The sequence below is a fragment of the Cupressus sempervirens genome, chromosome 4, assembly GCF_028749045.1.
Source record: "Cupressus sempervirens isolate cs-2001-9-10 chromosome 4, ASM2874904v1, whole genome shotgun sequence".
In the NCBI taxonomy this organism is placed as follows: Eukaryota; Viridiplantae; Streptophyta; class Pinopsida; order Cupressales; family Cupressaceae; genus Cupressus; species Cupressus sempervirens.
In genome coordinates this window covers 799,233,394-799,259,892 of record NC_143121.1, presented here as the reverse complement: position 1 = coordinate 799,259,892, position 26,499 = coordinate 799,233,394, and the positions used below count along the sequence as shown (strand labels likewise).

Below are 26,499 nucleotides of genomic sequence, written 5' to 3'. Positions count from 1 at the left end.
ACCCTGAGTTGTCTAATCATGCGATGAGGAGTCTGAAAATGATAGTTCTCAGGCATGTGTACTACCTCTGAATCTGCGCTATGGTAAAATACTGTGTCGGAGTCATGTACATCACTATAAGGAGTATCCAGTATGCATTCACTAATGCATGTATCCTCATTTATAGTACTACAACTTTGTACCTCTAAGACCACCTCCTTTGTCAATGTTGAAACTGTTGTCACCACACTATGCTCACTCTCATCAGCTTCCCATGTGTTTGCACATACAACCGAATCACAATCTTGGGATTCAGTGTCACTATAAGTACACACTACTTTGATTTCTAGGGTATTGTTTAAGAAATCAGATTCATCATAACATGAAGTCTCATCACCCAATGCCTATGTTTGGATTATTCTCTTGTGCAAACTCACCAAAATAATCCTGACCCTCTGTATTACTTATTGTTCCATTCTTAAGTTGAATACCATCATCATCATCATTACCTCCATTTGAAATAAATGTTACCTCATGATTTGAATTGCTGTTGCAAATTTCAGAATAGGCCTCACACCTTAGTGTCACATTTCCAACATCTCTAATGGTTTGTCCCCTGATTGTAATCTCTTCCAATTTGTGACAATGGCTTCTTTATTATCATTTAATATTTCTTTCTCTTTTTGCTGTTGAAAAGAGCTTGTAGATACCCAATTATCATCTACTTCAGGTACACCCATAAATTCTGTAAAGGAAAGGAGGTTGCATATCTCCTTAGGAAGAGAACAATACTGATGGTAGTTGCTCATAACTGCAACATTGAATGTCTTGGCAAGAGGCATTTTACTTGTGCTTATTAACAAAGATGAAACCTTAGAGCACCCATTTTTATTTCTAGCCATGGTAGGTTCCTGGTCTATTCCAAACCCTTGCCAAAATGAATTATCAAAACTTTCTGGCCAGCACCCAGATACCAAAATGAATTATCAAAACTTTTTAGCCAGTACCCAGATGCTGAAATGAATTATCAAAACTTTTTAGCCAGTACCCAGATGTTGAAATGAATTATAGAGACTTTTGCTGAAATCTATTGTGACAATTTCTCACAAACCCTACAGGCTGGTAGGATGTAAGCTCTGATACCATTGAAAGATCCCAGATGGATCTCTTCTGTTAATCTGTTGTAAATTTATATTTTTAAATTTGTTTTCCCTGTTTATTAAAATTTTCTTGTAGAGCTAGAGAAAAGTTGCAGAAGGGTTTGATTGTTTTGTATTTTTGATGATTTTCAATAAGTAGTAACAGAAGTACAATAACATGAACCGGTTCTGAAAATGTATTCCGAATATATTTAAAACAAAGTCGCTTCAAGCAGATTTTCCTGAATATACGCCTAATAAGTAACCAGATGAAGATTTATAATCATATCCAGATGAATACAACCAAGGACGAAGCCAACTTGAAGGCGTGAATGAGAAATATGAGCCCAGAAAGAAGTTACGGCCAGATTTGAACTCTTCAAGTGCTGCACGTGGGAAAGAATGTGGTTGCCAGGTGCGGTTGTACAGCTACAAAGTGTCCATACGTGGATAAAATGTCCAAACCCCAGCTAAAACTCTGACTCAATAATGCGTTCCCCTGAAGAAACAATGCACAATCTCCAAGATGCTTCTGACTGCTAAGAATCCAAACCACTGTTTTGGGGGCTACGCCCCAAACAGGCACAGCAAGAGGGTTTGGTGTCCCAAATGCTGAAAGCTCAATCAGAGCCCAAAACCCAAATCCAAAATGTAATATGTCAATAATACCTTTGAACTTTGTCTTCATCTCCTTATAACCCATCAAACTTAGCTCAAACCCTAAAAGTGTCTCCATGTGGCGTTGGGTTATGAAATAATATATTTCTCATTTTTAAATTGGTCAAGTATCCAGAAAATGACCTTTTTCCCAATAGAAAGAAATCTGTTCACTGAAATGCTCTAAGTCAAGAGAGAATATTTAGAAAAGTTCAAGACCTTTCAAATGAGCTATTACACCAAGGGATAAGCAATCCGGATGAGGCCAAAAATCCCTTATTACTCCAAAATGGCTATAACTTAGCCTTATTAAATTATTAGATGCTAACTTAGAAAATATTAAAAATATAACCCAAATAGCCACAAAATGCCCAACTAACATCACAAATCATAAAATCATCTTGTCACTTGTCTGTGATTGAAGTTGGATATCAAGGATCCACTGGTAGTCTCATCCCTTAAATTTAGGGATGCTTCTAAAATTTAGGAAACAAGCCCAATCCCTCTGAAACTAAACCCAAAGAGTAATCTCATGGAGACCCAACCTTGGGCAAGATCATACCTCCTAAAAAGTAGGAACTGCCTCCTAAAAACAAGGAATGTCTCCCAATTGATCAATAACTGCCAGAACATCAAGTCCCCAACACTGAATAACCATACTAGGTCTTTATCCAACCCTGTCAACCTACAAGACCCCATAATAAGCTGACTCACATGTCTCTACTAGACTGAGCTAAAAGAGGGGACATGACACTGCATACCTTTAACATATCATATTCATATTTTTAAATGACAAGTGCAATAAGAGTCAAGGATCTCCTTGAGGGAGAAAATAACTTCACAGCATGGAAGCTAAGAATAATGATGGTATTAGATGAAAACAAAGTAGACTCATTTGTTAAAAACAAAAGTATTGAGCCTGAGAATGAACTAGAAAAATCTCAATGGATTGAGGAAAATAAAAGGGCTATGAAATTAATAGTGGATTCTGTAAGAAGCCACATTGTGCCTATTTTGTCAAAACAAACAACTGCATATCTCATGCTCAAATCCTTAGAAAACACATTTGAGATAAATAATACTGGAAGAAATCTTGCACTAAAAACACAATTGAATCGCATAAGCATGAACAAAAGTGAATCTACAAATGCTTACTTTATGAGAATTATAGAATTAAGAGATCAATTTTCTAATGTTGGATATGAAATAGACAGTAAGGAATTGTCTCTAACAGCACTAGGTGGCCTTCCAAGCTCATGGGAACCATTCAAACAAGGTACTAGTGCAAGATCAAAACTCCCTAAACTAGACCGATTGAGATCCGATTGTCTACAAGAAGAAGCTAGACTATTACCAAAAGGAATCAAACAAAAATCCTTAGATGAAGACGTACAAGTTCTTAACACAAATACTAAGAAGAAAGGAAAGAAGATCTTCAAAAGAAAGAAAAATTTTCATGGGAAAGCAAAATATAGAAAAGATACTTCACAAGTTCAATGTTTTAGATGTGACCAATACGGGCACTATGCCGTAAACTGTCCTGACAGGACAAAGAAACAAGCATATTATATGCCCTCGTTGAAAAAGTAAACTCACAAGAAATATCTGAAAAATTTCTATTTTATTCAGCACTATCAAATCAAGTATCAAACAAATCAAGCATCTGGGTAATTGATAGTGGATCATCCAAACTATTAAGGATTATGAGAAAATATGGAAACTATGGTAGAAGAAACTGATGAAGAAGTAACCATCAGAGATGATTCTGCACATCTTGTAAAAGGTGTAGGGGCCTATACAATCAAACTAGAATCAGACATGAAAATTCAACTAAAGTATGTACTTTACGTACCTGATATCAAAAGAAATTTAATATCTATTTCAGCTCTTGAAGATAATGGATATAGAATCACATTTATGAATGGGAAAGTTTTGGCTTGGCATAAATCCACCACATTCAAGAAAGCCAACCTTATAGGAATAAGGCAAGGTTATTTATATTATCTATGTACTGAATTTAAACAAGCTCTTATCCTTGAATCACCTAACATAAATGAAATCTGACACAAAAGATTAGGGCACTTACACTCTCGAGCCTTAAATTCCTTGGATAAATTGATGACTAGACTACCCAAATTAAACTCCTCACATTGTGGAACATGCAAAGGATGTGCTCTAGGGAAAAATCCCAAAGGATCATTCCACTCTAGCACTAGTAAAAACAAAAATATATTGGAACTAATCCACTCTGATCTTTGTGGACCTATGTCAACACCCTCTAAGGCAGGAGCCCTATACTATGTAATCTTCATAGATGATTTCTCAAGGAAAACATGGATATATTTCTTAAAATACAAAGAATCTGAAGAAATCCTAAATAGATTCGAAGAGTTCAAAGCTCTAACTGAAAATCACTCTGAAAGGAAAATTAAGACCTTGAGAACTAACATAGGACCAGAGTATGTTCAAAGAATATTGTATTAGTTCAGGGATTAAGATGGAGTTCAATGTACCCTACAATCCTGAACAAAATGGGGCAGCTGAAAGGAAAAACAAAACTATTGTAGAGGTAGAAAAATCCATGACATTTGATCAAAATCTAGATTCCTCTTTTTGGGCAGAAGCATCTAGGGCAGTTGTTTATATTCAAAATAGATGTCCACATTCCCATCTTGATAATAAGACTCTTAAAGAGACGTTTACCGGACTGAAACTAGACATAATTCATCTAAGAATATTTAGCTTCCTGGTGTACATTCATGTACTCAAAGAGAAAAGAACTAAACTAGAACCCTCCAGAATAAAATGAATCTTTGTGGGATATAGTGAAACATCAAAAGCATATAGAATATTCATTCTTGGAAAAAGGAAAATAGAACTTAGTAGATATATTATATTTGAGGAAGATATTCCTTTTAAAAGAGCAAAGAATTATGATGAGTTAGAAAATCACAATCCTACCATAAACAAAGATGTATGTTCTACTACTGAAACTCAATTAGAACATCCTGAAGACACTTCTTATGAAATTCCACCCTAATCAGAGAATTAGAATGAGTGTCTTGATGAAGATCAAAATTCCAACAAAAGGAAACCACCACTTTGGGCTAAGAAAATTTTGAAGAAAGCTGAAAATTTTGCAGCACCTGATGGAACATTCAAAAAAAGAAAAAGACACCACAAACTAACATATAATGCATTGATGAGTGAAATTCTTAATTTTGAAACAACAAATGTTGATGAAGACCTCAAACAACAAGCTTGGAAGGATGCTATGACAGAAGAATATCACTCCATCTTAAAAAATGATGTTTGGGATATAGTTCCTAGACCATAGGGAAAATCAGTTGTTTCTTCCAAATGGTTCAAAATTAAACATGTTGTAGATGGTAGCATAGAAAAACAAAAAGCACATTTTGTTGCCAGATGATTCTCACTGAAGGAAGGCATTGACTATGAGGAAACTTTTTCACCTATAGCTCAATATACCTCTATTCGAGTTGTGCTAGCTATTGCAGCAGCCAAAGGTTGGAAGGTTCACCAAATGGATGTGAAGACTGCATTTCTAAATAGAACAGTAGAAGAAGTCTATTTGGAGCAACCTTAAAGATTTATAGTTCATAACATAGTTTAAAAACTCTGTGAAACATTGTAGATCTTGCGATATATCGTGGGCCAAATCGTTGGATGATTTATCGCCGAAAAAATTGACAATGATATAATGATATTCGTTGAGCAGTGGTTTCCTCAAAATCGCAAAATCGCGAAATCACGTGAGGATATGGATACAAAACCGTCACATTTTGTCTGTGGCATCCTTGTTCACCAGGAGACCATTTTTGCGGTGGGCACATGCAAGCGTTTTTGCTATTTAGTTTTGGGCATCGTCATTCATCTTCCCCTCATCATTGGACATCACAGAGCAATGGGTCACAAGGGAGTAAATTCGACATTGAGTGGAGTAAAATACTGATCTCTCAACATTTCAGCAAGTTAGGTTTTGCAATGGGTGCTGTTACATTTTGCAATGGCGGTCGAGGAAGACGAGCCTTTAGATTTCTTTTTTTAATTTTATATTCAAAACATTACATTTATAAAAAAATTATCAAGTTCATTTTGGTATTTGATTTTAAGATTTTTATTTTCTATAGAATTAAGGTATGTATTTTAAAATTTTCAAATAATATGTTATTTCAATTAAATTGTTATTAAATTGTTAACTTGAGTGTGATATTCTTTTATTGTTTTTTTAACATTAAAATAAAATAGATCAAATTATTCTATATATAAATATTTTATTTACATTTCAAAAACTTTATATAAAATTTAATGACTTGGAAGTATGTAAACTAAACTTTAAGAATAGATTATTTATAATAACTAGAACATTTAAATATTTAGTTTATTAGTATTGAGTATGCTAATTAAATTAAATATTTTTTATTTTACTTTTATATTTAATAAATTAAACAATTACAATTTGAATTTATAGAAGGTGAATTTAATGTCTAACTTTTTTCCAAGTATTTCCTTGTCAAACTTTATTTAGATTTTAGGTTTAGAGGTTTATATGTGCACATGCCTTAAAGCTCTATATATATATACAAAATTTGAATATGGAGTTTTTTTATTTGGACTAAATAACAATGAATATTATCGTGACTAAAAATTAATTTTAAAAAAATTATATTTTCAAACGTTCGATAAAAATGTCGAGTTATTGCCGAATCGGAGTTTTCCAAATTTTTGGGGTCCAGCGAGTTATTGCCGAATCCAAGTTTTTCAACTATGGTTCATAATGCACGTACTCATGTATACAAACTAAATAAGGCACTATTTGGACTGAAACAGGCTCCTCGAGCCTGGTATGAAAGAATTGACAAATACCTCATGAGATTAAATTTCTCTAAAAATGTTGCTGATCCAAATCTCTACTTTAAATATATCAATGGTGATATGATAATTTTAATTCTTTATGTTGATGACCTATGACTCACAGGAGAAGATCACCTTATTACGCAATGCAAAAGAGATTTAATTTCAGAATTTGAAATGAAAGACTTCACTATTTTCTAGGACTGGAAGTATGGCAGAAACCTAATGGTATCTTTCTGAATCAAGGAAAATACACTGTTGATATACTTAAAAGATTTGGAATGTTGAATTGTAGACCTCTGTCCACTCCCATGGAGACAAACTTGCACAAATTAAAGGAACTACATCAAAGTCCAAGTTCACAGATCCTACACTCTATAGACAGATTATTGGATCACTTATGTATTTGGTTAACTCGACCTAACATATGCTACGTAGTAAATTCTTTAAGTCAATTCATGTGTGAACCTCGTGAAATTCATCTTATTTCTGCTAAGCATATTTTGAGGTACTTGTAGGGTACTATTGGATACGGACTTAAATACAAGAAGGCTGATCTTGATTTACATAGATTCATAGATTTTGATCGGGCTCGTTGTGTAGCAGATCGGAAGAGTACATCTGGGTATTGTTTCAGTCTAGGATCCGCTATGATCTCTTGGACAAGTAGAAAACAATCCTCCATTGCACAAAGCTCTATTGAAGTAGAATATATTGCAGCTGCTTTGGAAACTAGAGAAGCTATATGGCTTAGGAAACTGATTGTGGGACTATTTGGAAAACCTCTATTGCCTACTACTATTCTATGTGATAATCAAAGTTGTATCAAGCTATCAGAAATCCAATATTCCATGATTGATCCAAGCATATTGAAATTCCTTTTCACTATATCAGAGATATGGCAGAAAGAGAAGTCATTCAGTTAGAATATATCAACACTAGTGATCAAATTGCAAACATTCTCACCAAGCCTCTTTCCAAAGTTAAAGTAGAGCACTTCAAAAAGAAACTTGGTATGATTGAAATGTAATTGAGACTTAGTCTCTAAAATTTATTTCATGTATAAAATTATATATAGTCAAAGATGTTTAATGTGTAAACTCTTTTATCATATGTGTGACTCTATGACTTATGGACCCTCCACTTGCTGATAATGTATACTTGTATTAACATTGTGAAGTGACGACTTTACGATGTTTCCTATCATGATGGATTTCATGTGATCTGATATCTTTTGTGGGCCATGATAGAAGGATCTTTTGAAACATGTTGATGAGATATTATGAGATGTAATGTCTTTCAAATCGTTATGTTCCTTATGAGATAATCACGGTGAGACACCATGATGTGTTACGGTAGACATCATGCGACATGATGTTAGTGCACATACCATAACAAGGATATATGAATATCATGAGACTTGATGTTCATTATACTCCTTGATATCACAAGTAAGGTGATATCTAAAATTCATACTTAGTTGTCTTCCCTAGCTAAGAGGAAGTGTTATTGAATAGAGTCGGTCAAAGACTACAAATTGTATATGTATGTATACACTTACAAATATAATCTCAGTCTGATTATAAATATCTTAAATCTGATCAAGCACTTCATATCAAACTAAGATGAAACTTGTACATATATATTTACATTTGATACAAAAAATATGATGGTCTTGATTGATCCAATATGTCTCTTTATGAATAGCATATCAGTCACAAATTAGTTAATACTAACTAAATTGATCCTGTAGAAGATCAGATTAATTAGTTAATACTAACTAATCAAATTGGAAACTTGTGACTATTGATATTGAAGGATCGTGACCTATCTTGGAAGGCGTCCATTGGAATCTATATATATGTGCACCGATGATTGTTGTATTGACATCGAAATTAATAAATGCTCAATACCTTCAACAATAGATCGACATTATCATATTGCTCATAATCATTCTATATCTTATGACTTATATCTTGTCTATATTGCATTCTCAGTCTTCAGAGATTAATATATATTGCAGATCGAGATTCAGAGGTTAACATATTGCAGATCGAGAACCAAAGATCTACATCACAGCAGATTGGGCTCTTACATATAGGACGAATCATATATATTGAAGGTATTAAAGATTGAACATATTACTTTGCATTTATAAGGTACATCTGCTCTTATACCTGCAAGTAAAAATGCAAACTTGAAAGTAACCTGTGATTAAAATTTAAAAAAATATGCAGTCCAATAGAAGCTTAATTCATTTACAAGTTCCAACTGCATTAGGCATGCAATTTTGAATGAAAACAAAGTACTTAGAGATGAGTCTAGGTGATTGAAGTAGTTACCCTTTTTCCTTCACCTTTCTCTCTCCAATTTTCCTCTATAAAAGAGAGAGCTCATTATATATGATCATCTTTTGGCAAGGCAAGAAAATGCTCTCAATTCGTATTGTGCACTCTAAGACTTTGTGCTTAAATGTAAATCAGATTGCTATCAATAAAAGAGGCAACTTGCTTTTAAACTTTGTGTTGGTTCAAGGTGTTATGTGATGACATTTTCTGGATTTTGATTGCGAGTTTTGGAGCTTTCATTAAGAAGGATTTGAATTTGATTGTGCAGACCTTGAGCTTCCTATTGCATTTAGAGTCAATTTGGACTTTTGAAGACTTTGTGTTGTAGGAGGACAAGTTGTAATTGATAGTACTGGCTGCAATTACTTAAGAGTTGAAGACTTTGGGCTTTAGTTGTAAGTGTTATTATTAAATTTGAGAGTATTTAGTTAGAGACTTTGTGCCTTACTGTTTATTCTACTTGAATATTTGTTCAAGACAATTGCAAGAGCCTTTGGGTTCTTGTTTTTGTTTCACAAAATATAAAAAGTAAACTGTTGCCTTTGGTGTCGGTCTTACATAAATTCCAGGGTCACGGTTAAGTTGGAACGCTAGAGTTGTATGCAAAGCATTTTTGGAAAAAAGAGGAATTGATCAAGAGAACCATCCTTTTTGTAATTTTAGTTAAGTTCCTATTGAAGCCACCTATGGTAAGAAAGGAGCCTCCCCTATTGCTGAAAGTAGAGAGAAATTTCATCAAATGTTTCCTAAAGTCACAATTTTGTTAAAAATTTTAGCCAACAAGGTGAATTGTTGCAAACTTGATTGCCTCTTCTTTAGGCATTGGGTTGAGTTGGAAGTAGGTATCTACCTGCTAAACCCATGCTCATGTTAATGTATACCCACACCCATCGAAGGATGATAAATTTAGCTTGCCAATCTTTGATGTCATTATTTTGATGGCCCTGTCTCCTAGAATATGTCATCCTCAAATCCACATAATCCTTGAAGAGTAATTCTGCTCCAAATTTGACATCAAGCCTGTCTTGTCGAAATTGATATTGCATCTCCAGTAAAGTAGGTTCTTGTTCCTCACGTTATTCCATCCTTTGGGGAAACATTGACATTATTGGTCGTGTATGGGAGCACTCTGTGTGAGGTCTCTCATTAACAAAATTATCACCATTCCCATTGTTACCTCCATTTGTCCTTCCTATTACCAAGAGTCGAAGGGCATCACCAATCTTCTCTTGTCCCTTCGCCAAGTTCTCCATTCACCAAATTTTTACTAAGTTATTGTCGTCTTGTGATCTCCTATAGCAATGTCTTCATTGCAATGCTTGATTCTCCCATCCTTTCTTCTATTGGGATCTTGTCCACATCCATTGTTTTCCAATAGGCCGGCAAGAGCACTAGCTCTAATACCATTGTAATGTTCCTGAATGGATGCATGAGTACAAAGGAGGTGTGCAGTGACAAAAGTGAAGGAGTTGGGCATACGATGAGCCGTACACGTGTGGAAGGGAGTACGATAGTGAGTGGGGCAAGGCGTATGGTGGTAGTTAAAGGAGTTGTTACATGCCAAATTTTGCCCTAATTTTTATATTTGATCATAACCGTTGGTTTAACGATTTTTTTCCTAATCATATGAAACAAGTTAATTATATACGTTGTATCAATTATTAACAGATTATTTCTTTCCTGACCATGTGAAACGAGCTAGTTAATTATATACATTGTACCAACTAATAACAAATTATTTCTTTCATGATCATGTGAAATGAGTTAGTTATTATAGATGTTGATGAAAATAATCAAGTAAGCTATAACTGTCATTAGATGATTGACAATTTTTTGATTGGAATTAATGATTAAAATATTTTTTAATTAATGTCTTGGCGAGAATGTTTTTCTTAGGTGATTGTAGGAAGAAGACTGAAGAGAGGGGAAGCATTGCTAAACGAGATCATCGAAAGGGGATGGTTGATTGTATTAGTCATCAGAATTGGTAGGTATGGCCTAAGACTACCTTGGAAAGGATACGAAGACTTGACCACAGGTTACATTATGTACCGTATGAGCTATTAGGAAAACAATATAATAAAAACTTAAAATAATCTAAATTTAATACAATTCATACCTTTGAAGATTTATTATTGAATTTTCTTATTTAATCATTAATATAAAACTTTAAATATGAACACATGTACATATATAAATGAAGTGGCACCAATAAATTATAATTATATAATCTAATAATGTCACCTCATCCACATACATCCATGAATGTACATAAGAGCATCTAATAATAATAAATAAAATTTAAACTCTTCAACTTTTTATTTCTTTTCTCTCTTTATTCTTTCCTTTTTAAATTCAAATTTATGAAGCATTTGAATAGCCTTCTTGATAACCGATGGTAGCCAAAAGGTCACGGCAAACCATTAAAAAAAACATCATGAATCGATTTGAAACACCCTTCTTCCTTTTTGCGTTTTCTCTACTCTCCTCCCAATCTTCCTGCGTTTGAGGCACCAATAAATTATAATTATATAATCTAATAATGTCACCTCATCCACATACATCCATGAATGTACATAAGAGCATCTAATAATAATAAATAAAATTTAAACTCTTCAACTTTTTATTTCTTTTCTCTCTTTATTCTTTCCTTTTTAAATTCAAATTTATGAAGCATTTGAATAGCCTTCTTGATAACCGATGGTAGCCAAAAGGTCACGGCAAACCATTAAAAAAAAACATCATGAATCGATTTGAGACACCCTTCTTCCTTTCTGCGTTTTCTCTACTCCTCCCAATCTTCTACGTCTTGTTACTAAGCCCAGTGAAAAACGTTCTCAGTATAAAACCCTTCTTAACTCTAAAATCTGATTCATTCTTCTGATTCTCTCTAAGTTCGACCGTGTTGGAAATTCAAAACAAAGCACATACAATGGAGGTCAAGAATACCAGCCGGCAGAAGGAGAAACCTGACCTTGCATTCAGGTCACGTAATTCCTTGTTAAACCAAATTCAATCGGCTTCCATACTTTTCTTTCTCAATATCGTCAGTGGCTTTGTAGGATTCGTTTACCATTAAATACTTTGATGCTGTTGAATATTATGAACAGAGAATTGAATAAAAAGTGTAGTCGGATACATAACTCCCATCCATAGTTTTATAAATAGGCCGATAACTTGTTCTTTGATTTAAATCGAATAACCTTGAGATTACTTCAATTTTGGATTTAGAAGGCAGAGAACTCATTTGAGTTGCATGAATCAATATTTACGCATGTGAATATCATTTTTTTTCCAAACATTCTTCAGAGATGAAAATAATATCATAATGATCAAACATCGAGGAATTCATTGGCAAAAAAGCCATGAAAGGTGAAGAGGTATAAATAAAATAGAATGGTTTAAACCTTTCAAACACCTAGGATTCACTGGCAAAGAAGCCATGAATGGTGAAGAGGTGGAGACAACCTACAAGAACCAAGAATGGAATTAGATATAAATAACCATGAAATAGTAAACAAATAATAGCTCATGCATGTCCTGATGATGAAATCTGTTGTCAAGTCGAGTGCTGGAGATTGGATTTACAAACCCAATTTGAAATCTTTGGCCAAGGTAGTTATAGGCATATGTGCCAATTCATGAGATCTTTTTGTTTGTCCATAAGCTTCAGTTATTTAGGAATAATTGATGGGGCACTCAAACCACCGGGTAGCTCGCTAGACTTAAGAACATCTCAAGCTCAATCCTGAGGTAGGGAGGGCCGTTCTATTAACTTAGGATGTGTGGGGATAAGTATGGTCCATAGTTGGGAGGTTAAGCTTATGTGAATGCTTCTTCTCTCACCAATGTCAAGGCTTGAACAACATGACAAAGGATTTTCTCCATTTTTTTCGTATGTTTCTTTTGCACTTTCACCTTTAGATTCCTAGAAGAATAAATAGATAGTTTAGATTTCTGAAAGAATATTTTGAATGAATATATTGGTTGATAAAGAAGATAGTCGTTACTTTACTTTCAGTTGAACATGTTGTCAATTAGAAATGATTAAAATGTTAGCAATGCATTTCATTAATTTATTTCGTTACATCAGTTGAATATAAATTGCAAAAAGAATAGGAAACAGTTACTTCTTTCTAGTTAAATTTAGTTAATGGATGTCATTGTCATGTGAAATGGAATCAGTTATTTGTTAATTAGGAGTTTTAAATTGGTTAGGAAAATTCGTTTGTTACAGGAGTGGGTATGGTTGCTAAAGTTGGATGTGCGACATACAGATGACATGAAAGTTGTAAAATGATTATAGAGGTGGCATGTGGTTGGGAAGATGGAGTGGCTATATGGTGGTGTTTGAGGGGAATGTTGGCTACTAAATGGTTAACTAGGGATGATGTACAGTGATGAGTAGATTCCTTAAACCTTGTCAAATGGTGACGGGGGGCAGTGAATGAATAATCCAATAGATGGTGGTCTGGAAACACCAATGTTCTAAGCCCTCCTAGCTTGTCGCCAATGGAATATTAGTAGAACCGAGAAATAATATTTGCCACATTGTACATAAACAACACAAGATATGTAATTGGTTGCCAAAGAAGAAAATATATTTGTTGACAAAGACGGTGCTCAAATTTTCTAGATCCAAGCAATGTAAAGAAAAGTAGAATAGGCCAGGCCTCAATCCTACTGAAACTGCAACAAGCCAAATAGGGAAGATATCTCACTTCCAAAAATGGCAACAATCTGAACTCCTAGATGGAATTCTTAATACAAGTAAAATTAGAAGCATGTCTACGACAACCTAAGATTGGCCTTATAAAGGGCATCAAGGGAGCCTTCCCAAAGAATTACAAAAAGTGCCAACATGGCCAACACGTTGTGAAAAATAAAAAATAAAAAATGGGCCTGGGAGATAATAAATTAATTGTTGGGGCCAAATATACAAAATATTGTTATCCTAATTTATTTAATGATGTTGGGGACATCGCAACTGTTCCTATATTTACCTTATATGTATGTTTGATTCCAAACCAAGACCTTCTCCATGTTAGATTCCAAACATGGCCCCTCGATATCCAAGCTCATAATTTTTTAATCTATGTATGATTAGTGCTTGTGCATTGTATTTGATGGCTTCACTATCAATGCCTAATTATGATTTTTTATCTCCCATTCATCTTTGTACTTGTGCATCTTTTTGTATTTGTGGATAGGCAGTTGTCCTAAAAATAAAATTAAACCCTTGTAACAAAAAAATTAAAGATATTGTCTATCCCTTGGAAAACAATGCCAAATATGTCTTGGTAGGATAGTATTTTCACCTACTTTTGGAATTATCAGTTCAAGATCTAGTTTTTCTGCTTTAAGCCTCTCAAATCCATTCCCAAGCCATTCCATTGTTATGCGAGAGAGAACATAAGATAAAAATTGTGTGCAAGAGCTATGCCAGTGTTTTAGAGCAAAAAATATACCTTTTGACTTGGTTATTTTGCTTGCCCCCTCAGAGCTTCATACAAACTCATATCTATTTCAATTTACTCTAATATGGTGTATGCTGTCTCATATAATATCTCATTGGATATTATGCATCTTGGATTTGTTACTTTTTGACATTTATTATTGTTATTGCGATTTCCATAAATAAATGATATTTTCATTTAGTGTGAAGAAAGGGATATAAAATACAGAAAAAATTACTTAATATCATTTTGGAATGTCATTGGCTAGGTGATTCTATTGGACACAAGATACCATAGAGATTTATTATTTAGCAATGGAGAAATGCTAGGAGAAACACAATGGACTTGGTTAGAGAAAGAGTTAAAGGGTAATGAGACTCAAATTACAATTATTGCATCTTCCATTCAGGTATGACATTTTTGTTTATGTTTGCATTGCTGTTCCAGAGTATGAAAATTCTTTTGATATAATTTTTTTTCACCTACATGAAAGAGAGCTGAAACAAATGATTGAAAATGTATGGAATTGTTACAAGAATTATGTCTTGTTTTGAGGCTCCTGTTATTATTGCTATGGATATTATATTATTCAAGGCTATAATCGAATTTAGAATTCCAATGCAATATGCTTTCTCTCAATTTCCATCCTAATGGAAACAATGAAGAATGAATAAGCATAAGCAATTTTATATGATTGTTTTTGGAGAAGGTCCTCTATATGTAATTTCCTACATGTGAAAATACTCTTCGTAGAGACAAATGAATCATAAAAGATATCCTATACTTGTGTTAGTAAACCGATGAACGATGGACTTTAAAAACATTAGAGAGTGACTCTTAAATTTGAAATGCACAAAATGAACAAAATCTATGCAATCACTAAACTTTGACATATATGAAAAAGATTAGGCAAGGAGTATAATGACATGTCAAATAATTATATTAGATATATTAAAAAAGCTGTTGTAAAATATTCATTTGTGCATACATGAACATTATATTTCAAGAAACATTACCTAGTTAGTAATTGGAGGGTGAAGTATGATTTGTAACTTATTACTAATTACTTGGAGGCTGGATGGAATATAAATATAATTTTCAAAGTCTCCACTTACTCTAATGATAAAACATCTTTCACCCTATCCATTCTCTAGTAAATTTCATGGTGGACATGTCATGGAAGAACAAGATGTAACAACCTTGATAATGTTGCTCAATTTCATGCCTCTGAATATTACATTTTAGATCACAAAAGAGTACAACTAGGTAGGTTGCCTATATGTAGATTCAGATTGATCATCAAACATTCAAAATGTGGGAGCTTTGGTAAGTGTCAACATGGAATCTAATGAAATTTCTGACACGAAAGAACATTGGCTCTAGTTTTAGAAAAGTGATTTGAGAAGTCATTTAACTGGTGTTTTTTATTAATTTAGAAAAAATCAAAAAAATGATTTTTTTGATATTTCATTTCTTTTTTAATTCAGATTTTTGAGGTCCTTTAAAGTAGAATTTGGCCCTATAATTTGGTTTTGATTCCTCAAGAGGAAACTAACTATGGGAACATCTGAAACTTGTTCATAATTTCAGCTTTTCAGTGCATATTTAACTTTCAAATTCTAACCTATGATCAAGGAATTATGATCTCAACGGGTGGCACCACTGAAATAACTCCATTTCCACACCTCACAATGGTTTCCAAGCTATTTGTACTTACTCTGATTTTCAAGGACACTTTGCCACCATTGTAGGTGATGACTTTAGTTCTTAAGGAGGTTCCTTCAATTACTTATCTCACTAATTTATTATCAATGGTATGGAGTTATAAATTTGGTAAATTCCAATAAATAGTTAAAGTCATACATCTCTTCTACAAAGGATGTCCTCTTAATATATTCTCTATTTTATAGAAAAATCCTATTGCTTAGCAATTAAATTGTTTCAATATTGCTAGTTTTCATTTTATAACACGTTAGATTTTGTAGCTTGCATGCTGTCATTTAAATTGGAATTGTAAATCAAATTACTTCTATCGCTGAATATTCTATTCATGTATGTACCATCAAACATGACCAGTATATCAAAATCTCAAGTTGAAGATGAGAGATTCCTCTATTTACCTCCCAAATAGACATAAGAAATTTTAGAGAGATATTGAAGGGCAGCTAGGTAATTGTTTTGCTCCCTCTAAGATGCTTGTTAAGATAGTCATATAGAGGGTAGGGATGGTAGGCAAAACTTGACATGAAGCAGACCTCTCTGCTATCCAAAATAGAGACAACTCAAATCATGGGCTTCCATTTGCAGCAACACCTGCCCTGCCCCCCTCTTGGGTGTTGAGGAACTGCTTCAGGCTTGATTGGCGGATGGGCATATTAGATGTGCATGGGAGCTCAATCTGCATGTTTGAGGACTTCTTCCTCCCTCTATTGATCCTATCTCCACTGGCTACTTCATCAACGATCAGTTAGGCATTACAGACAACACCCTGGACCAAGCCTAGATTGGGCACGACAACACCCTCTACCTCTGATTCCTCTCTTTGGCTGATCATCTTCACATTCCTAGAGTGAGGAGGAAATTATCCCCTCTTCCCCCTAAGATCTTTTTGGATGAGGACCTTACAAAATCACATGTTGTTGAGTTGAAAACTTGTGGTCTAGTTGTAGAGGCTAGATGCAATGGGAAGTGGGTGGTTATCAAGAATCTTGGAGAAGTTATCTGTGATTCCTCTCCTTTGGGATGGGAATTGAGATTGGTTGTCAAGGCCAAATGACAATCCCAGCGAGAGTTGGACATCAATGAGCATCGTTGTGGCTCATTGCATGTCAACTATTGGAATGAAAACTGTACCTTGGGGTCTCTTACAGGATGCTACCACTTCTACCAAAATCCTTCTTGTTACGGAGACTCATGAGAGCCTCGTTCATCCTCTTCTTGGATTTTTTTTGGGTACCAGTGGTTTTCTTCTTTTAGAGATTTTCAGAGACAAGTTTAGGTTTTCTAGTGGGATTAGGGGGTCAGGTGGAGTTCAGTGTGACTACAGTGGCTTATTCCGATAGCTTGGCCAAATTCGTGTAGATTCATATTAGTCATACTACTACTTCACACGATAGTGATATTTTCTTGGCGGTTTGCTACTTCCCACCTACTTCCTCGTCCTATGTTCACAATACTGAGGGTGGCGACCCTTACGAGGACTTACTTGAGCATATGAACAAATTTTCAGCCTTGGTTGACATCATTATTCTCGATGACTTCAATGCATGGACTAGAGACTTTTAGACTCCCCTCCATAGTTGTTAACTACTTGATTTGCACTTCTGAGTTAGACCCATTGACCTAGGGCTTACAATGTTCTTCTGAGGATTGTGAGAGACCACTCACAAGATATGGGTGTCATTTATTCCATCTTTGTGAGTCCTTAGACTTGGTGATCCTAAACAGGCTCTCCTGCTTCCCTGGCTCCGGTTCTTTCACCTGTTGGTCTCACTACAGAGGTGCAAGTACACTTGACTATGTCCTTTCGTGTGCCTCTTTTATTCTTCTCATTGTCAACTTCACCATTTCCCACCTCCTGTTGCCCAATCATGCCTTCCTTAGCCTCACCCTTGGGATCTCCCCACTTTCCCCCACCCTACCACCCCCTCCCCCCTCATGTCGATCTCCACCCACACTTATGCTTTTCCAATTGTGACCATGACCTCTTCATCTTTCACCTCCCACGACTCCTTCCTGCACACCCCTATTCGGCTCCTATGGATGGCTCCACTCTTTTTTATCAACTTGTAGCCACGCTTTGGGAATCTGCCCTCCTTTCCATCTCTCACCTAATCTCCTCGCCATCTAGCCTCAAGCATTTGAGAACTTGTCCTCTGAATTGGTGGTTTGATGAGGATCACAAGTCCTTTCACCGCTCGGTTCATCTGACCCTCTCCACCCCCCGCTCTTGCCCTCAATTGTCCAACAACGACTTACTTACCATAGCTTTCTTCGCCTTAAGAAGCATTTGTTTTGCACGATGTAATGCAGATCCCTCAAAGCATCCCTCTTTCAATCTCCCAAGCTCTTTTGGCACACCCTTTTCCCCCGCCACCCTCCCCCTCCCTCCATCTTGCACCACTACTCTCTTGTCTCACATGCTTACACTCTTTATGATATCCCAACCACCCTCCTCTCCACCTCACTATTCTGCCCTGTTGCCATCTCTTCACAACCTCCAACATTGGGAGGCTATTAGATTCATGACCAGTAGCAAGTCTACAAATGAGGAAGGGTTCCAAGCGGAACTCTTCAAGCTTGGTATTACTGTTTTGGGATCCTCCCTCTTAGTGCTCTTCAATAGAGTGGTTTGTATTGGCTTGCCTTCTTCGTGTCATGTCACATCATTTACTTGATTCAGAGGCTCAGGCTGGGACCATCATGATTTGGCATACCTTTTTCAATCTCTACGCCACTGTGTTGAATTCCATTTTATCCAAGGAGCTTGATTGACGTCAGTATTGGGCTAGAGGTCAAGCTGGTTCCTGGGATGACTTACAGACTATGGATCACATTTTGACTTTGTGAGCTATCATTGAGGAGGCTTGGCATCACTGTGCAAAATTCTTTAGCTTCTTTGTGGACTTTTGCATAGCTTTTAATATATCCCCTATGAGGCTTTCTTTTAGAGACTTAGAGATATTAAGATCTTGGAGATTCTTTTGACCACTATCTTGAGACTATACAAGTGTGTGGTGGGTAGATTTGAGACTACTTCGGGCTTCTCAACACATATTTAGAGCACTATTAGGGTAAAGCAAGGCTTCCCTCTCTCTCCCACCCTTTTTGGCATTTACATCAATGAGTTCGACACCTTCCTTCGAGATTTCTCACTCCACAAGAATAGTTGCTACCTACATCGGGTCCTGATCTCCATTTTGTTGTTTTTTGATAATGTGGTCCTATTGGCCTCCTCCTGGGATGGTCTCTAGCATCTTCTTGATAGTTTGGCGTCCTTTTCCAACTCAAAAAAGCTTGTGAAGGAGGGTAAAACCCGAGTTATGGACTTCAACTATGTAAAGACCTCTCATCTCCATTTCCATTTTTAGGCTGACGAGATTGAGATTGCTTCATTCTATATTTATCTGGGGGTTAAGTTCTTTGGACCCCACTTTTGCATGAAACCTACCATGCAGCCCCAGGTTAACAGGTTCTTGGTTCCCTTGTTGTTTTGGAGAGACAATGCTTCAGACACCAAGTCCAAGATGTCTCTTTTGGACTCCCTTGCTAGAACAATTGTGCCCTATGGCTTTGTGGTTTGGGGGCCCTCCCTCTTGGAGTCAAATTGGACTTTAGTGGAGCAGGTCTAGATCCTACTTCTATGGTGCATCCTCAGATGCCATCAATTCACCCTCACAGTGTTATTTTGGCCAAGTCTAGCGCTCATCCTTTCAAACTCGGGGCCATCTTTCATCTAGTTTGGTTCCTTCACTATCTTCAGAACTTAGCTAATTCTTCTGAGGGTTGTCATAGATACTCTTATCTTGCCCATTGCTCCTTTGAGATGATAGCGAGCATTGACTCTTCCAGTAGAGGCCATTATTGGTTTCAAGTTTTTGCCATGTTGAGTTTTGTGGGTATTACTATGGATCGTCTTCCCCCCTTCTAGTTTTCTTTGGATGCCACTACTCACCTACTCCCTCTCGGCAAGAGTTGAATTAGCATCTCAAGTTCGACATCTATTGACATCATAGTAGCATAACTTGGAGTAACCCTCTAGGGCGACTTCGACCAAGTATGGCCTTTTACACTGAGCACTTTCTAAATCTCTAGGAAGGGACTATTGTACACCCTCGTACCTTGCTTGCCACTAGAGCCATGCCCTTCACATCTTCTTGGGTTCTTTCACAGTGGGCTCTCATAAGCTATATATTCATACAAAACACCATATTGACAGAGCTACTAGGATTTTCTGTCTTTGCCCTCAAGGTGAGATTGACACTAAGATGCACTTTATTTTCCGATGCCCCATTTACTATGAGATCAGGGGGATATTCTACTATTTGTTTCGTGATTGCAAATCATTCTCATCTTTCTTCATATATACCGACCAGTGTGCCTTTCTCTCTACCTCCAGGAAGTAGCGTCATGATTACACCATGACGCTCCATTTCCCATCAAGATAGGTTTCAAATCAGCTTATCACCTCTTTCTTGATGCTCACCTCTCTGACATAGGGCTTGAAGAAGTCTCTTGGCTCACTCGGCTCAAGGCACATCAAGTCTATGAGGCGTCGTAGGAGCTACTCTCTTTCACATCACGCTACCTCTAGGCTTTCTTTAAGATGGCCTAGGACTCACCCTCACTATAGACCTTATTCTTCAATCATGAACTACTTCTACTCAACTAGGGTGTCGTGGTTGCTTTTGGTTTTGTTCTTTTGGTCTCTTGTTTGGCTCTTTCTTGTTCTTTCCCTAGGCACCATTTGGTGTCTCATTGTTGGTTGTGGCCTTGTTGTATGTTTTTTAGTCCCATAGACCCTTTTCTGGTCTCTTGTTGGACATTAATAGATTTATCTAATCTTATCTCCAAAAAATGGTGGAATTGGCATCAAAGAGTGTGAGCCAATCAGTTGTCATAAACCACTAAGAGGTTTGTGCAAACTTTTCATGTCAAGGTTGTGTTTTTTTCCTTTTATTTATTACTTATTATGTCAGTATCCTCTTTTAATTTAATATAAGCCAATATTTGTTGCTTTGGGAATCCATTTTAATTTATCCCATGATGAACTCTTATCTCTTGGTGAGGAATAGCATAGAACTGAACTTTCACTTGATTGTATGAGCTCTTATACTCTTTTCTACATTGGCTATAATGTGAAATATAATTTTGACCACTAAGAAGTTATTCAATCATTGTCATATGTTGCCAAATAGGTGACAAGCCAATACATTTAAATAAACTCCTTGCATCTGGGGCAAGTGACTACCAACCATTCTTTAAAAACTTGAAACCAAAAAAGTTACAAATTAACAACCTCTGCAACTTAATAAATTAAAATAGTGTAATAACCCTTAAGAATGCATAAGAAAGTTTTTTAAAAAAATAAAAAAGATGTTTTTAGAACACCTTGAAAAACTTGTAATAACCTTCAAAAAATATATTTCAAAACTTGAAAAAATGAAAGATGTTCGCCCCTTTGATGGTTAAATCTTCTTTTTGAGATTTGTTGACTTGGTGGTCAGCCCCTCTTTTGAGATTCATGCTGTGGATTAGGTTAAATCTGGCATTTGTATCGGGCATGAGAAGTTCGAGCTTTTGGTGCAACAACAAATGCTTCTAACAAGTAGAATAAGAGCCTTTGGTCACGGGTTCAAGTCTCCCTTCAGTGGGTGTTGAAGCTTAGTTGGTGTTGATGGAGAGATTGTTAAGATTGTTGACTTGGTGGTCAGCACCTCCCTTGAGAGTTGTGCCATGGATTGGTTAAATCTAGCATTTGTATTGGGCATTAAAAGTTCGAGCTTTTGGTGAATGACAAATTGTTCCAACACTTCTTTGCATAGATATTTCTACCTTATTGGAGTAGATTTGAATTTCCTACACTCCTTGCCCCAAAAAAAGAGAAAACCTTTAAAAACCAACAATGGTGGCTTTGAGGTAAAAAATGCAATTTTGGTCTTTTTGGTTTCTTGAATGAATTGAAAAGTATGTTATGCCCTTACTGTAGGGGACACTTGTTTTTAACAGTGTACTTTTTAAATAATTTTTGGGCCCTAGGTGTGGGGAGTGCTCTTGGGTTTGGTCGGGTACATCCTCGATATGTCAAGGGTACTTCTTGGATACTCCTAATTACCAGGGAATATTTAGGTGCACCTAAACTGAACCCATATGGGTACAAAAGAAGATTTCAAAGTATTGGGTAACACAACGTAGAAACAAACAACAAATATTTAATATTGTATGCAAAAATGGCATCGATGAGCATGTTCTCTTTTAGGATATCAAATATATTAAATTTGATGGATCCACTGACATGTTTGAAGAGCGTAACAAATGTACAACTTGGAATTTGCTAACACAGATGAGTGGTGATGCAGGAACTTGCCAAGGAAAGTCAAGGAATACTCAAACCCATTATAGAAGAGGAAAATCTAAATATGACGGAATTGGACATGGGAGCATGGAGATTGGTGAATGCTCAAGGAATAGACTACATTGTGCACAAACCAAAGGACAGCCAAAGGAAGGTCAAATCATCTCTTAACATTAGTTTTGAAGCCTTAGCATGGTTTATGTCCAAAGTACAACCCACAACACAAGTGGAAGAAAGCAAGATTCCACCTTAAGAGGACAAAGATGAGCCTTCAAAGATAAAGACATGTACAAATGACAAAGGAGGAAAGATGCAAAGAAGAGACTGGGATATTACAGTTGACCTACTTTATCATAGATAGACCTAAGGAAAAGGAAAGCAAGCAAATGGAGAATAAAATAAGGTATACCAAAGGTAGAAATTTCATCTTTTGCTTCAATAGTTAGGAGCACATATTGTTCCTTTTTGTGGTAGAACTAGTGCAAGGAAAAAACCTCTAAGGAGCATATATTCCATATAATGGATTATGAAAGAAGGAGAATGATCAAGACACTCCACAAGCCAAGCAACCATTTTCTTTAAGTGTGTAAATCTAACAACTAATGCTTTCACTGCAAGGTGGAGGGAGTTGGGATGGCAAGTGCCAAAGACTCATCTAGAGTTCAATCCAAAACATGACAAGGGTGAGAAAGAACATCCATGAGGAAAAGGGGAAGAGAAGCATAGCAACAATACCAAAATCAGAGAGAGAATAGATCTTATGGAAATCTTTCCCACTATTGTATTGTAGGGAATGGCCAATTCAATTCTTGTATAAAACATTTAATTGTTTTTTAGATGCTTTTCCTTTATATGGGTATTTGAGTAGCATATTGACCATTTCTCAAGATTCTAGTTATATTGAAGATGTCAATTCCACTTGTAGAGCAAGCAATGAGGACTATTTAATCACCATGAGTATGAAGAGCATGCCCAATTGGAAACCAAGGAGAGATGCAAGGAAAAATGTATGAGATACTGGGTCAATTCAGCCTTTTTGTTTCTTTCATTTGGTCACTGGTATTCACATCCACTTATTTTGCATGGTAAGGATGGATAAATTGGGTTACTTGCACAAAAGAATGACTTCTAGTACAACCAGCTAAACAAAAGCATGGCCATTTTTCCAATCTAGTAAGCATGAATATATTGTCATTGAAGCATGTAATTTGTTCATCATTTGTGTGTATTAAGTTGAAAGAAACCGAGCACTCCATGAGATGAACCTTTAATTAACATAAGCTTGGCAATGCAGTTCTAGCAAAGGGAAAGAGCATTACGTTGGGTCATGTGAGCACCATTATTGTAAATTGCACAAAGTCTCATCACAGTTGTAACATGCGCATAATTGTAGTATGGACATTCATATGTTTTCTGTTATTGTGGCATGCCCACTAGTACTTAAACAAGCTCATGAATATCTATCATGATGTGTGACCCCCATTACAACAAATATTTCAGTAGAATTGCAAATCATGAATGATTTCTTTACTATTATTTAAATTTCCATTTCTCTTGGGAATTAAACTTACTTCTACACCAATAATATTACAACATCAATGTAAGGTGCCTTTACCATGTTCTGAACCCGAGTTTTAAAGCAGCAAGTGCATTGATTTTCCATTAAGCATTCATATTAGAAAGCTGTTAAGAAGTTCAATAACATAGTATAATTAATTTGTTTAAAGTTTCTTGATCATTCATTCAAGCTTCTAGCATATTCTCGCTCTTGTATCCTATTTGACCTGTTTTCTATCTTGTTTGTTACAGGTTGTATCCAATTTTTCTGCTGTGGTACAACCTCTATTTTATGTGGAATCATGGACACACTTTCCAAAGGAGCGTGATCGCCTTTTCAAACTTATTGCAGATAGTAATGTTGGTATTAAGGAATAACATTTTGGATGACTCTCTGTGGAATGAATGTTTATAGATCTTTGATAGAAATTTGTCAGTCAACAATTCAGTCATATTAGTAATTAGATGTTGGAGCAATTGCATTCCTTTAAAACGTGAATGCACTTTGATTTGTTCAACCTAAACTTATGAGCCAACATTTATCAATAGTTTCTGTTCAGTTGGATTTGTGCTCTAAATCTTGAAGAACTATAAAATTGAATTCAGTTATTTTCATTTATTATTGCATTTTCTGTAATTATTATCTTAAATTCACGAGGATGATATGATATGCACACATATTCCTTAATTTTAGCTTTTATATTAATTTCAATTTTATCTGTACAGAGAAGTGGAGTTGTTTTTATAAGTGGTGATGTTCATTTTGGTGAAATTACAAGATATGACTGTGGAGTTGGCTATCCACTTCATGACATAACTTCAAGTGGGCTTACTCATGCAGTAGAATATGCTGTTCCACCTTCAATGTCTTTTTTGGTTAGAATTGCAGCATTTTTGACTCCTAGTACCATGAGAGTGTTTGGGAAACATTGTCGATATAAGTCATGTGTATATGGTGAGTTAGTTTAATTTCTATTGTTGCAATATTTATATGGTTTGAACTTCTGTTTAACTCTAATTTTCTGAAGTCAATTGTATCAGGAAGTTCTTGGAAGTGTGCTTATATGTTCTTATGTCACGTTTCAGGCAAGCCAAATTTTGGAGCAATTGAAATTGACTGGAATGCAAGTCCAGTCGTTATCAAAGTGGAAGTGAGGGATGTACATGGAGAGCCTGTTATGGATGCTCATATTTTACTGTCAGACCTACAAAATGGTGTTATGAGGGAAACAAAAATAAAAGTTGGTAAGATAAGACATCACTGTTCTCTTGAAATGGATCTTCCCTGGCTTGTAAGGTACCGTCTTGCAGCCACTTTCTATGGAATGATCACAGGTAATAAAATGTCACCAACCAAACAAGTTCATGTTTGAAATTAAAATTCAAATCTAATGCTTTATATGAATCACAATGTTGTTTTTCCATTATAGTTTTTCTTCCCCTCAAGGTTTGAACTCTTTCTGATGACCTTTTCCTTTCTTATATGATATTATGCAGTTATCTTGTTTCTGGCTTTGGCATTGTTGGTAGTTTTGGCAATGGTCGTATACAAATTCATTTTACAAAAGGTCAAGACTGAATGAAGGACTTTCTTCACAGTCAACAATGGACAAGAAATCTTTATTCAGAGTTCAAGGAAAACTTAAAATCAGTTGCAAATGTTGTTGTTCCCAGCATTGGGAGGTGGATAAACATTGATCCCTTTGACATTTTTTCCACCTTGAGGTTGAAGGGGCAATATGAAAGCTCACTTTAAAGAGACACCGTGCACCCAGAGATGTTTTTGAGAATATTTCAAAAGGAGCACGTGGTAGCTGCAAGTAGTACTGCATTAAAAGGATTCCAAGAAATTGCAGTAAAGGAAAGTTGGTATGGAATTTTTTTGTACAATATTAACATCTCTGGTTTTGTAATTTAAACAATATGTAACTTCTCTGGTTTTAATTTATTTTAAACATGTTCTAGGCATTTGTTTACTTATAAAACTAAAAACTTATCTGTTTCCTTGAATGTTGTTCAAGTTTCAGGGATGGGGGATGTGTGACGGAGAGACAGGTTTTGGGAATGGTGATTTTCCATTTATTTTGGAGTCAATGGGGGGGTTGACTGGATATAATGTGCAAAAATAAAATTAAGTTTAAAAAAATACAAATACATAAAAAATACCAAAAAGAACATAGACAAACCAAAAGAAGCTGAAATTTCAGAATTACTTAATACTAACATCTAAATATATCTGTTAGACTATTAATGATACAAAGCCATACTATGTCAGGCTGAAATGGACTCCATTATATGTTGATGAATCCAACTTAACATCATTGTCAATAGAAGATCTTGGAGGACACATGATGCCCCCTGGGCTGCTTTGAGGATTTAGGGCATCCCCAAATATTCCCCCAAAAGGGAGACAT

At 35.6% G+C, this 26,499-nt stretch overlaps 1 protein-coding gene across 1 annotated transcript in view; it reads left to right on the top strand.

The window, feature by feature from the left end:
- Window positions 1-26,053, top strand: part of LOC149563804 (Calcineurin-like metallo-phosphoesterase superfamily protein) — a 226,057-nt gene extending 200,004 nt beyond the window's left edge. The window contains exons 5-9 of the mRNA XM_089826937.1: window positions 14,723-14,863; window positions 24,338-24,445; window positions 24,812-25,040; window positions 25,172-25,420; window positions 25,583-26,053. Coding sequence (XP_089683063.1) covers window positions 14,723-14,863; window positions 24,338-24,445; window positions 24,812-25,040; window positions 25,172-25,420; window positions 25,583-25,668 — 813 coding nt within the window. The 3' untranslated portion in view covers window positions 25,669-26,053. The remainder of the gene's footprint in view (window positions 1-14,722; window positions 14,864-24,337; window positions 24,446-24,811; window positions 25,041-25,171; window positions 25,421-25,582) is intronic.
- The last annotated feature ends 446 nt before the right edge of the window (window positions 26,054-26,499 follow it).